The 14,595-nt window shown below is 35.2% G+C and overlaps 1 protein-coding gene across 1 annotated transcript; it reads right to left on the bottom strand.

Annotated features, from left to right (window-relative positions):
* Positions 1-2: 2 nt before the first annotated feature.
* LOC107783654 (uncharacterized) lies at positions 3-3,801 on the bottom strand. The gene is made up of 6 exons (XM_016604658.2): positions 3,607-3,801; positions 2,546-2,758; positions 1,671-1,766; positions 1,143-1,288; positions 779-998; positions 3-563 (listed from the first exon to the last, which is right to left on the bottom strand). Exons 1-6 carry the CDS (start codon positions 3,739-3,741, stop codon positions 372-374), a joined length of 1,002 nt encoding a protein of 333 aa, XP_016460144.1. The 5' UTR covers positions 3,742-3,801; the 3' UTR covers positions 3-371.
* Between the last annotated feature and the right edge of the window lie 10,794 nt (positions 3,802-14,595).

Here is a 14,595-nt window from a genome sequence, read left to right as displayed (position 1 = left end):
GGTCAAACCTAAAAGTATGAGTTATTTACTTTTAGAAGAAAAAAGAAAATGGCATCAAGTATACAAGCAGTATCAAGTAAACAAACAGCAAACTGGAGGGTAGTAAAACACTACATCTAATTTCCACCTCTATAACTCCTCTCTTTATTCATGTACAATTTCCTTTTTCATGTTTTTTCCTTCTTGTATTTCCTTTGTGAGCCCTTTCCCGAAGTGCACCGGGCTGCCCCTTTTTTATTTCCTTTCTGAACTTCATGTGAATTCATTCTTGGTCCATAATGTGCGATCAATTCAACTTATGGTTTACAAACCAGGAAAAAGGCAAGAAAATGACCAACTAATATAGTACGTAGTTGTTTGGTCCTGCTGACTTAATTCACGGGCGCAAATTGTTGATCAATCAGTCGTTGAGCCCCTTCAACTATCATCTTTATCACTTCACCTGCAGGTAGAATTTCCTTTATAAGACCAATGCTCTGACCAGCATACATCGCCATGCTTTCGATATCTCCAGTAGTTGAGGTATTTGGAACTGTACCAGCAAAGCGACGAACCTCTCCTTCCTGTTCAAGAAAGAATATGAAACTAATTACATTCCTAAGAACAAGGTATAGATACAAGAAATCCACTCATAAAATAAATGCAAATGGAGAACTAGAAAGTTAATAACATTCTAATTCTTTGTACTTAAAAGGTAAAAGACTGATCACAGAGTGGAGATTGACATGTCAGAACATTTTCAAGTTTTTTATTAGGAAGAATATAGCAGGATATTCACCCTGCCGTGTATGATTGTGCGGCCAATGACAGGTTGATTTGTTTCATTCTCATGACTTGGGAGCGCCTTCCATTCCTTGTAGAACGGGGTTGCCAGAACGCGGTGTGGTGCCCCTGGCCACCTTGCGCGACCAAATAAGTCTGTGTATTCTGTTTGCTCAAATTCAATGAGCTTCCTCTTGTATGTTGGGTGCGCATAGCTTTCCTCTGTTGCGAGAAACCTGAAAAGGTGTAAGAAGTTTAAAAGGGAGACCTTCTTCTAAAGAGCAGTAGATCAGCCTGAACAACAGGATATAGATCAAACTGGAAGCAGGTACTGATGACAGATTAAAGACCTTAAAATGTTCGAAGTTAACGTTCAATACCTAGTTCCTAGTGACACACCCTGTGCACCAAGGGCCAGAGCAGCAACATAACCACGCTCATCCACAATTCCTCCAGCAGCAATTACTGCAATGTCATGACCACGAACAAGATCGACAACTCTAGGCAATAAGGTAATTAAACCATCCTAAAAGGAATTCAGCCAAGCAGGTGATACATTAGTATTCAATAAACAACAATAACAACAATACCCAGTGTGATCCCATAAGAGGGGTCTGGGGAGAGTGGGATGTACGAAGACCTTACCCCTACCTTTGTGGGGAAGAGAGGCTATTTCCGATAGACCCTCGACTCTAGAGAAGCGTTTTCAAAATAGGTTTGAACAATACAAGAGTAAAAATGCTATGCTACATTAGTATTCAATAGTAATCTTACATATAATGTAACAAAAAGTGGAATCTGCACGAGCATGAAGGTGGGGGTTTGAAGTGAAATGTTCTTTAGGCAGAACTAGTATCATTATCTTGATAAGAAACTAACGCATCTCATGTATGTGATCACCACTATACCTGGCCAGCAACATGGCCTCCTGCTTCTCGACCTTGGACAATAATTGCATCTACACCAGCATCTGCAGCTTTCTTTGCTTCTTCATAGCTCCCAATCTTTTTATAAAAAAAAGAAATTAAAAAAAAATGAGTGTTATAAGGTACATTTCAGAAAACAATAGATTAGGGTAAACTTCTATTCTTTCACACATGCACCGACTCTAAATCTAAAGCAACAAGCAGAAGCCACTTAACTTGCAGAAGAATTAGTAGTCATGCCGCAGGATAAAATAGGGAAAACAAAAATAGAAAACTTAAAAAGGAATCATCTATATGAATTTTTTAAAATGCGTAATACCATAACATCATTACCTACGAGCTTGCAAATAATAAACAACCCATAATGAAACAGAATAGCAGTATGTGCTAATTGATATTCTTACATAAATCAACTAACAAAATACTGTAAAAAGAGCTACTAGCATTACATAAAACTAACATGAATATAATTGATTTGAACTTCTTGTACTTGTGTCGCACATCAAGTCATTTCTTAGAATTTGTGTATAGTTTTGGTGAAGAGTTACCTTCATTCATGAGGTACTTTCAACTAGAACAAGCAGAGTAAAAGTTTCGGAGCAGTATAGAGGAGTTTAAAGCTAATCCCAACTCTTATCCAACAACAACAAAATAGCTAGAACAGTCCCACAAGTGGGGTCTCGGGAGGATAATGTGTAAGCAGACCTTACCCCTACCTTGTGAAATCCCAACTCTTATCCAGTTAAAGAAAAGGATCGATCATTTTGTAGCGCTACTAATGGTAAAGAATTCATTAAGTTTTGTGATTCCAACAACAAAGTGTTGAAAGTTAAAAAAGATTTGTGTTTAAAACTTACTTGGGGTACAACCTTGACCCCAGCTTTATGAGCTTCAAGAACCAACTCTTTTGAGCATTCACCCCAATAAAGCTGTAATACTGCAACCTTCTCCTCCAATATAGCCTTTAAATTTTCCTTGTGAGGAAATGTAAGAATTACACCTATCCCAAATGGTTTGCTAGTCAAGGTTCTTGTTTTCCTTATAAGTTCCCTCACATGATCAGGATCTTCCTGTCAAACAAAAGTATAATGTTACATTCCTCTTGACTTGTGTCTAGTCAAAGACATCAAAACAAAAGACAGCCAATAACTGAACAGAGTAATTGGAAGTCAACTGTCACTTTGACCTATAAAATGAGTTCACTGCACAACTTCTGTTGCTTATATTTCCTTTCTTTCTTTAATCTGGGGACTACTATTATACACTAACAATTTAAAGAATTTATAATATCAATAGGAACTTAACCAGTAAAAAACATATACTAACAATCTAAGCTTTTGATGAATAGTAGCAACAGACCTGACATTTATAGGGTATTCAGCAGTCTGTTTCTAAAAGGATACATAGGAGTTTTATACATTGACATCATAAAAAAATATGTACACTATAACAACAATAATAACACAAGGGTAGTGTGTATCCAGACCTTGCCCCTACCTTGTGAAGGTAAAGAGGTTGTATCCCTACCCTGTGAAGGTAGAGAGGTTGTTTCTGAATAAACTCAGTTCAAGGATAAAATGAGAAGTAGCAGTAGCAACAAGCAATAACAACAGTAATAATAGTAAAATAACTGAAGCGAAAGGAATAACATATAGACATATAACTCCAGAACAAAAATGCAAGGTTAATACTACTGCCACGGGTATGGCAAAGGAATACACTCAACTTACGCTCACCCTCTCCTGTCAAGGTCCGTAAGCTAAAGGCGTCATAATAGGGTCATCTAAAAACTAAGTACATAAACAATGAATTAGTAACTTTAAAAAATACGATCAATTAACAGGTAAATAAATTAAATTATATTGACAGTATAAACATTCTTTTAAATTAAATCGAAAGGAGGTGTAGGAGACATTACCCAATCAGGGGCTCTAAGAAGACCAAGAGCACCAGCATTAGCAACAGCAGCAACAAGCTCCGGACCTGATATATCTGGTCCTAAGGGTGCTTGCACTATCCCATACTCAAATCCCAATATCCCTCTCCAACCCATAACTCTCTTTCTTCAGATAGATCCGTAACTATTAACTTATGCGGTGAAGTGATGTTTCTGTGCCAAAACTTGGACATTTTTATACTATATTGTCACACATGGCTGCTGTCTTATCTAAATTTTTAAATACGTAAGCCACTACGTCTAAAGCAACCACTTAGGAAAATTTTATTTTGTGTACTAGTCGTATGATATAACTTTTTTATCTCACAATTTTGTGAACCCAAATTTTCGTGGACCCAAAAGTATTAAGATTGAAATCCACAAATTTATAATACAAAAAGGAATCTTATACAGCTAGTATAATACAACTAGCGTAAGTTGCATGAGATACAAAATAAAACTTCTCCCCCTAGTATATAAATAATGAAGACAAGGAAAGGACGAGTGTCAACATACTGGAAAATGTATGAGGTGGGTTATTGACCGGCTTCTACAGCTTTTACCATTCATAGAATTAAGCTGAGAAATTGCTCGGAAGTTGATTACACAAGCAACCAAATGAATTAGTATGTGTCTCTATACCATTGATGCGAAAATCAAACTTTTCTCAACTCACTTTTTGCAATTCAATTTGAAATCTGGTTTCCTACTAATCTTTTCTAGTCAAATTGAACTTTGGTTTCTTCGTTTTCCTTTTCTTTCGATATGACAATGAAATTTGTGTAACAAGATGATTTATGTCTGGGACAAAAACGTTTACGCTACTCCGGTGGTTTCAATTTTTGTTACTGGCAATTTAGCATAGTATAATCATTTCAGATCAACTAACCAGAATTAAGTAATATCCGCAGTTCATATAAAATTGACACAAACACACATAGGTGTCATATTAACTTGGACTCGCATTGCCATGCAGGGGAGAATAACATTGTACAAGCGCTCTCAAAATAATAGTCGAAATATATATATACACACTATATTAAAGGAATTTTTAACTCATATAGTAAAAGTTAACACCTTATTTATTTTAAATAAATATCATTTAAAAAAATTATATTCTATAGATACCTTTTGAAGTTTATAGCAAAATATTTAATTTTGGTTACCTCCTAGCCCTAAGCCACTAAATACGCTAATCAGTTACACTATTTTTTCTCTCTCTCTACTTTGATACATCTCATTCTCTTTCACATCCCATTAAAATTTCCGATCTCCTCCTCCTTCCATCGGATTTGTGCAAAGCCCAAGTTTCCGATCTCCTCCTCCTTCCACCGGAAAATTTCGATTTTGATAAACTCCAAGGCTGTGATTTCTGATGTTTCTAGCGACAAAGACTTTGAAGCAGGAACACATGGGGCTAGTGTCATATCAGAAGAAGTGGAGAATAAACAAGATATAGAAGGCACTTTTAGACTCCATAGACCATTTTTCAGAACATCAAAGAAGCGAAAATAGAGCAGACTTTCATCATGATCAAGCCTGATGGTGTCTAACGTGGCTTGATTGGTGAGATTATCGGAAGATTTGAGATGAAAGGATTCTCTTTGAAAGGCTTGAAGTTCATCACTGTGGATCGTGCCTTTGCTGAAAAGCATTATGCAGACTTGGGAGTGGTGGCATCTTAGAGGACTCTAGAGAGTCCTAGGAAGCTGCCTAGGTCGGCCAAAGGGGCTGCCATACAAGCTACAAGAAGCTAGCATTCTATAGAAGGTTCTGAAGTTTGGGGTCGAGCAATTTGAAGATTCTGTTACTTTTTTTAAGAGCATTTCAATGTATCTCGCTGTATTTCTATGTATTTCATTGTATTCACTATCTTTTATTTCATTGTAATTCAATGTATCTCGTTGAATTTCATTGTATTCAGTGTCTTTTTTTCTCATTGTATTTCAATGTATCCCTCTATATTCTATCTATTTCATTGTATTCATTGTCTCGCTATATGCCATGAATGTATTCATACGTTTTTTTAATTAATATAATTTATGTATTCAGATGTATTATGTAATTTCTCTGAAGATTGCTATATTTTTGGAGTATTTTTCGGTTGAGAATTTTTTTTGTAACTGAAAATACAAAAATTGTGTGTTATAATTGAGTTTGTTGAGTTATATTGGGAGTCTATTATGTTAATTGATTCACTTTTCGTTTTAAAAACAGTGTAATCCCCTATTTCACGCCGTGAATACAGTCGAATACAATAATCTGTCCAGTTGTAATCCCATGTTTCACTCCATGAATACAGTCGAATACACTCGAATACAACAACTGATTAGCTGGACTTCCCTGATTCACGCCTATTTTTGCTATTGTATTCATGAATACAATAGCTTAAATACATCAAATACATCTTATAACCACATAAAAGGTATCTATATTCCATAATATAGCAAATGGTATTTATAGATGACTAATTACTACTAAAAGATAGTGCTTTATGAAAATTTCTTTATATTAAAAGCACAAAGCCCCTTAGCGAAATATCGTTCGCCTTTTTTACCCTTTTAAAATAGTGTCCGTACTAGACAAAATTGTCATTTGATTATTTTCCTAATATTTAGGACATAGTCATTTAATTGTTTTTCTAATATTTAAGACTTTAATTATTTTCTAATATTTAGGACTTCTAAATCAACTAAAATTTCTATATTAAATTTTTTCTTATTAAGATTATGTAACATACCATATTTGCAACCACAAAAAACAAGAAGAAGACCACATTTTTAGGTTTAGAAGCTTTAGAAAATATTGCAAAATCATAGTTACCAAAAATATATATTACAAATTCAACTTAGTTCTAGGGAACATAGGAGAAAAGAAATTTAAAAAAAATCCAAAGAGAAAAAAAAAAGACTAATTAAAAAGGGGATGTTTCATAACTAACAAGCTTTAAAAACGAATGCAAACTCACATTAGGATAGTTTCGAACAGTTTGTATTCCTTTTAAGTTTAGGAATCTTTTTTCTTTCGTTAAATTTATTATAGATTAATTCTTTGGAAATTTATATTTAGAAATTCAATATTAATAATTAACAATTACATAATGCAATTTTATGTGCTTCTAATAAGCTAAGAAAAAATTAACAAATAGTTTATACACCGTAATTCATTACTAAAAGAATGGAGAAAACTATACGAATTGAATAACAACTGAGACCTAACAAACGTTAAAATATAAAGTATTTCCATATGAAAGGTTCTACGAAATCCACTTTCATAACGCGATGTTAGTGTCCTCGACTTTTAAAATACTAGTTTAAGTATACGCGCGTTGCGCGTGTCCTCATGTTAATGAAAGCAGATTTTTAAAAGCAGATTTTTAAACTATGTTTTACATGCCTTAGCTAAAACAATTGAATTATAATTATTACGTCCTAACTGAACTATGAGGGTGTTTGGCTAAGCTTATAAGCTGGTCAAACTGGCTTATAAGCACTTTTTGGCTTATATACGCGTTTGGTAAAATTAAAAGTGCTTATAAGTTAAGTGCTTATAAGCCAAAAATAAGCCAAAAGTCGGAAGTTGGTCACCCCCAACTTATCAAATTTCAGCTTATAAGCACTTTAAGTTTGACCAAAATATTTACTATTATATCCCTAAAATACTTCTTTTTAAAACAAAACTCTTTGTATCCCCAATTCTTCAGTTACTTATTATTAATTTCAGCACTTCTATCCAAACACGTAACTGCTTATTTTTTAAATCAATTTCAGCACCTAAAAGTGCTTTTCAGCACCTAATGCTTATCAACTATTCTAAATCAGCTAAGCCAAACGGGCTCTATATTTTATTATGTCCTAATTGTTAACTTTAATTGAATTATAGATAACAATTTGAATAAGAAAATGACTTATATAAGTAAAAAAATTCTTGATTTTGTATCCCTAAAGAATAGGAGTTCCTACATAATTTAAATATGAAAATAAAATTTTAGTTGATTTCAAAGTCTTAAAAATTAAATAACATTTACTGGTGAATTTGAGCTGTTAATCATTACAAGTTATATAAATGCCTCTCTTTCTCATCTTTGTAAGAAATTCATTAGGTAATTAGAGTATTTTTAGATACAATTCATTTATCTTACTTTAATAAATAGCAATGGTCAAATATATTTATTTTTTAATTTCTCACTTCATGTAAAACATTATTATCAAATCTATTCATTCAAAAATGATCAAACTCATTCTAAAACATAAAAAAGAACTAAATAAAACGTGCATATGTAAACCCTTTTTAATGATTCTTGACGTACATAAAAAGAATAGACAAAAATTTGAATCTAGAAACCTTCCTGAAGATTTCTAATATTTTTAATATTTGAAATAATAACTTTGAAAGAACTTAAATTTATCATGGAGATATGAATCCTTGGCAAACTAATATGGATGTATTATAATTATATCAAATAATTCAAATAAGAAAAAAAATTATATAAAGTAAAATTTAATTGATTTTAAAGTCCTATATATTACGACTTCCTACTTAGTTCAAATAAGAAAAAAAATTAAAAAGTAAAAAAGTAATTAATTTTAAAGTTCTAAATAATAGGAAAATAAATAAATTGAGTTTATCATGTGAAATATATTTTAATAGATTCCACTTAGTCCACCTGCAGAATTCTTCAAAAAAAACAATCTTATAAAACCGAAGCAATACATCAATCCCTAATCACTAAATAAAACAATCTAAACAATGGACAAACGTGAAATAAGAATTTTCATGAATACACATCAACACAGAAAAGAAATATAATCTTTTAGCTAATCCCCACCGATACCGGTTTATATGTGTCTCTGTAATCGATTCCTATTAATTAAATTGGGACCTTTAGCGGCCGGAGGAGTATTTTAGTTAATTTAGGCAAGGAATTTATAAGAATAAAATTTACTCGATTTAAATTCGTAAATATTAGGAGCTCTTACCAAATTTCAATAAGAAAAAGATTTAATATATAGGGCCTAAATATTAGAGAAAATAATTAAATGACTCTTTTGTCTAGTGTGAAATTAATTTTTGAAAGGTAAAAAAGGCGAACGACATTTCGCTAAGGGCTTCGTGCTTTTAATATAATATAGATAATTAATAATTTTAACGAGTCATATGGTTAACAATGAAATTTTTTATGATCTTTAAAGTTTTACCCACTATGGCACAAGAATTGTGGGACGAGCCCATGCTTAAGGCGGTACGCCCATACCAAGTGTTCATTCGTGCGCTTGAGGCATTAGTAAAAATTCACGGGGCGCTCTATTTAGTCGCCCACATTTAATTTATACTCATTTTTTAAAAAAAGTTTTAATTTGTACTCACTTTTTAAACAACTTCAGCCCCCTTTCTCCTCCTTCGTTTTTTTCTTCGTCTTCTTCTTTCTTATGATATTGTTGGTGCTGCTATGAATATACAATAATATAGGTATATGTTGAATCTTGATGACGTTTGACTTTGTATTTTCCTATGATTTCCCTCAGTCCTTAAATTTTATTGAACGAGCTTTGAAAATAGGTGGTATTGTAGTTGTACCACTTAGTAACAATCCAATGGCTGAATTTCCACATCCATCAAATTACAAGATTATCTATGTACGAAAATTTGATTCAACTATTGTAGCCATGAGGAAAACAAAGAATGCCTCTATCAACTCGTTCCCATTTCAAAAATTGCTCAACTCACATTCTCGGTTTTCTTGAAATTGAAACTGATCAACTGGGGAAGGAGCCCAAGAAATTATAGAAGTCTTTTCTTGATCTTGTGATAAACAAGAAATTATAAAAACTTTCACTTTTTATAAAAGCTTCACCACTAAATAAGCCGAAGTTTTTACAAATGAACTAAATAACTTCAGCATCTCTGCTGAAGTTTTTGAAAAAGCTTATCCAGGACAAAAAAAACTTCAGCTTATTTAGTGCTGAAGCTTTTATAAATGAACTAAATAACTTCAACATCTCCTGCTGAAGTTTTTGAAAAAGCTTAATGACAAAACTAATGAATCCAGGACAAAAAATTTCAGCTTATTTAATGCAATTACAAACAAAAACTTCAGCAAATAGAGAACAAAACTTCAACTACTATGCTTAAGTTCAGCAATTACAAACAAAAACTTCAGCAAATAAAGAACAAAATATCAGCTACTATGCTTAAGTTCAGCAATTACAAACAAAAAATTTAGCACACTTGGTTCAGAACAATTGCTACTTCAGGCCCGTGTATTAAAATACTAAAGTTTTGCGTGATTGTCTTTGCTACTTCAGCCCCGTATGCTGAAGTTACGCGAAAACACGGGTACGTTTGTAATTTTTTCTCTAAAGCGGGCACAAGTTAAAACGTGACCCAAAAAACGTGTATAGATGCAAATCCGCTTCCAAAGGCATGAGCCCACGCATAAATTCAAGAACATCTTACGAGTGTCCAATTTTGCCTAACCTCTATTTTGGTAAGTGAAAACAATGAACTATGTTGGAAGTCTTGATACTTAGAATTCTAAAGCAATTGAGATTTTAACTTATATAAATTATTTACTTATTTGAATGTTGTATCATGACCATGATTCTTTTTATATCATAAAATAACTATAATTCATTTAATATTATCTTTAAACTCTTCAATTATCTGCTCAGCTAATATTTTTTACTTTATTAAGTTTTTGTATAATATTTTAAAATAATAATTAACAATCAAAACAAATAACAAACAAATAATTTAGAATATGGAAGAGAATGACAGAGGGAGACAGAGAAAGAAATAAGACAATCAGATAATTCATATTTTTCATTTATCGAGCCAACTAAATAAGATAAATATTTATTATTTTTAGGAATTTATATTTTTATTTTTATTTTATAACATAAACATATTATTTATTAATATTTACATAATTTTTAAAAAAAATTATACTTGCTACATGGGTGCACGCGCAAAGTGCGTACCCTAAGACTAGTATATATATACACACGCACAAAATTAATACACTTTTTTTTACCGGATATAAATGGTTTCGACTCGGGCTAAAAATAATCTTTGCCCATGTAATATGGCCTTATTAGGTTTGCCCATTAATATTCTTGGCCCATGAACACAGCAATCAATTGGGCCATTGGCTCAGCATTGCGGGTAAAAATTGTGTGGGGTAGCCATTTTTTAAAGTGATATTTACTTTTTATCCAGCATTTTTAATGCTGAGCAAAAGTAGTCACTAGTCTATTATTATGAAAGACTTAGTTATCATTTCCTTCTCAAACGAAAATACAGTGGGTTGGATAGATATGCCATTTTCAAATTCTTTCCTTACATCTCATGAACTCTTCTACTTGTTCGTCATTCTTTTTTTTTTAGTCTATGAGTTTTCAATCCCCAAATTAAGTTTTTTGCTTTGCCGAAGCTGCATTTGATGACTAAGTCTCTGACACTCTTGGGCGCGGACCGCGTGGAAAGGAGCGCGGACCGCGCATCTTGACTTGGAAATTGCATGGTCTCTGAACTATCCTGCGCGGCCGCGTGGCAAAGCAGTGCGGACCGCGCAGGTTGACCTTGAAATAACCCAGCCTCTGAACTCTCCTGTGCGGCCGCGTGACACATCAGTGCGGACCGCACAGGTCATTTTGTTCCCCACTTCAGTTGTCTTTTGACACTTGGTAGATTTCACTCCTTTTTGAGCCGATCTTTGGTATTTGTCATCTTGTCGCTCAAACCTGCAATCAAGCGCAACTTGTAAGCATATTGGGACTAATTTATGGCAGTTAATGCACAAAGCTTAGGTAAGAATGAGTATAAAACATGTAGAAATCACAGTTATCAACTCCCCCAAACTTAAACCTTTGCTTGTCCTCAAGCAAATAAAATGAGACCTACCCCTCAATGGAAAACACCCAAGTAATCCTAAAGTAACCTCAACAAGCATTAATTGAGACTAACAATTGCCCTCAATGCGAATGCATCATTAACACATTTAAACTTTGAAAACTTGTGGATCAAGTGTGACACAAGAGCATCAAGAGTTGACACATTTCATCAAGGAACCTTTCTCAATTTCTTTGGTCATTGTGGAACACAAACTCATACATCCTCGACTTTCCCTAAGTGAACCTCACTTTTTTAGAGTATTTGCACACAAATCGAGGTGAATGGACTTCTCTCTCATCTCTCACAAAGAAAAGGCCCTAAGTCCGGCTCTAAGTACCATATGCTTGCCCCTTATGTAAGTATCCACTAATGTAGGCTTCCCTCAACTCAAGATCATATAGGGCTTTTGAGGAGTCATTGTGAAGGCTTTGGGTAAAGGTAGGACATGTTTTTGTTCAAATGGGTTCAATCTTCCCTTAAACACTTCTTTTGATTTATTTTGGCACACTTTTTTGACTCAATTGAGTGATTCACTTCTTTCAAGGGGTTAGAGAGACGCATTATCACTCTTTCTTTTGCAATTCAAACCCTTTCTCCTTTTTACCACTTTTCCACACCTTTTTCACTTTTTTGTTGTCCTTGGATTCCCTTTTTGGTTCTTATTCATTTTTTGTCTTTCTTTTTGTCTTTTTCTCTTTTTCATTGCCTTCCTTTTCTTTTGCTTTTGTGCCTTTTTATCACATTGATGCCTTTCTTGTCTTTCCCCCCCAAACTTAGACATTTGCCATTTACTCAAGGGAAGATTTGGGTGCCAATAGAGGGTCTCATTAAGAACGGGTATAGGCTTGTAGCTTGGTTCATGAAAGAAAAAGGTTTAAGGCTAAAAAGGGGTGAACTAGGGATTATTTCATTGGTAGGTCATGGAAATTGTTCAAATTTTGCATTTTGGATCAAGGAGAGCCTATAATCACGTCTCAAGTCAAGTTCCACCTATGATTTCGCCTCAACAAACATTCTGGGCAAGTTCTAGGCCACCGGCTCGGTACTTGGGCTCACGATTCGAATTCTCACTACACACACTCAAGGATTGCCAAAGACGGAGTCGAGGGCTCACAACGACCTTAGATATGATTCAAGCGCACAATGGCCCAAAATGACCACATGATGATTGTTTGGTCAACACAAGAGTCTCAAGGTCACAACTTTCACCATCCTAAACACAACATAATGTCTTTGACCATAGGATCAAAGGCAAATGTTCTAGGCCCAAGTGAAGCTTTGCCTGAGGTACCCTTAACTACAAAAACTTGAAAATCAAAAAGAAAAATAAAAAACGGACTCAAACCCTTAAGAAGGTTGTCACGCTATCTATCATTGGGAAGAGCCACCCGGTTCGCACAACACTCTACCCTTGGAAAGAACCGTGGCATTAAGAAAACCAAGGGCTTATTGCAAACGCCAAAACAAAACAAAAAGGCTACGAGCCTAACTTTGCAACTAAAACGAAAATTTTTTAACGAAAAATAGAAAACCAAAATGAAAACCGAATGAATATGTACAAAAGGGGAGTAGAATATACAACTAGGGGAAATGAATATATACATAGAGTTTAAGAGCATCTAGAATGAACAGTTATATACAAGCCACTCTACAACTACGAATGTGCTGAAAGTAAAAGAATATATACAGTAATCCAATAGTCAATCAAAATAGTAGGGCCACACTCCCACGAATAAAAGCTAGCATTGTCCCCAATGCTAACTATCAAAATAAGCACCAAAATGAAAGAAAGGATATAGAAAGGCCCATCAAGCCTCATCCGTCACCCTGTGCTGGTCAGTGGCTCCTAAGTCCTCTGTACTGGCTGGGACCTCAGACTGGTCCCCGGCCTGCTGCTGTTGTGCTGCTGGGACAGGTGCCTGCTCAAGAACTGGCTCATCAACTGGTGGGGCAGTGGAGGGACTCTCCTGAACCGGTGCTACCTCAATCACAACTCCCTTAATGCTAGGGAGTTTCCTCTTCTTCCTCGGCCTCTGCTCCTCCTCCTGTACCTATGCTATTGCTGGCTCTACAGCCGGATCCCCAAATAGTAGGTCAATTGGCAACTGATCTACCATGAGCTTGTCCACATCCAAATGTTGACCTCTTTGAACTCTTCACACGCGGTCCGCACTGTTTTGGACCGCAGCCGCGCTGGGCTCACGCAGACCGCACACAAATGGCATGCGGACCGCGCAGAGAGGTTCATCATCTCTTAACTAGAGTCACGCGGACCGTGCACAAATGTTGCGCGGCCGCGTAGGGATAATTTAACTGAGTCGGGTGTTTGTTCAATTATATCCAATTTTTGTTCACCTTTTTGGGTCCTAAGTGTCCCTACTCAGTTATTTAACAAGATTCCATGCCCATGATTAAACTAAAACACACAAAAATCTAAGCTGGCAGTTAAACTAAGAAGAAAAAGATGAAAGTTAGAAGTTACACTAGTAGAGAAAGCAATTAAACGAAACAAAAATTAGACTATGATTGAAATGAATGAGAGTTGTTACCAGGGATTAATGAATGTGCACAATTAGTCTTGATGAACAGTGAAAACAATAGCTCAGGTGTAAATTTGGCGAAAAGGTTAAAATGAGGCCCAAGGCCTCTATTTATAGAAAAGCCTTGGGACCCAGTACCTACATACCAGCGCGGTCGCACAAAAAGGGACGCGGACCGCGCTGGATTTTGCATCCTACACATTAGCTGTTCAATCCATGCGGACCGCACTGTTTTGGTGCGCGGCCGCGTGGAAGTCTTCAGAGACTTGGTACTTTCAGCCATCCTAGCGCGGACCGCACTGCTTTGGTGCGTGGCGGCATGGGAACTTTATCAAAGAGCATGTAATTCTGGGTCCTCCAGCGCGGACCGCACAGAAATGTCACGCGGCCGCGCTGGGTCTTCTTGTCCTTAACCCTTCAGCTGCTCAAACCTACGCGGACCGCACTGTTTTGCTGCGCGGCCGCGTAGGCAATATTCAGAGACTGACCATTTTGCACTTTTGCCCTGCACTGGTTCAACATTATCCCTGCAACACTT

The sequence above is a fragment of the Nicotiana tabacum genome, chromosome 7 (genome assembly GCF_000715075.1).
Source record: "Nicotiana tabacum cultivar K326 chromosome 7, ASM71507v2, whole genome shotgun sequence".
Taxonomy (NCBI): domain Eukaryota; kingdom Viridiplantae; phylum Streptophyta; class Magnoliopsida; order Solanales; family Solanaceae; genus Nicotiana; species Nicotiana tabacum.
Note: the sequence above shows the minus strand (reverse complement) of the source record. Positions and strands in the feature narration are given on the sequence as shown.

Coding starts and splice junctions, on each gene's coding strand:
- LOC107783654 (XM_016604658.2), bottom strand. CDS start 3,741: ATGGGTTGGAGAGGGATATTGGGATTTGAGTATGGGATAGTGCAAGCA. Junction 1,767..2,545: donor GGGTCAAGGTTGTACCCCAA/GTAAGTTTTAAA, acceptor TTTTATAAAAAG/ATTGGGAGCTATGAAGAAGC. Junction 999..1,142: donor GGTGTGTCACTAGGAACTAG/GTATTGAACGTT, acceptor ACACCTTTTCAG/GTTTCTCGCAACAGAGGAAA.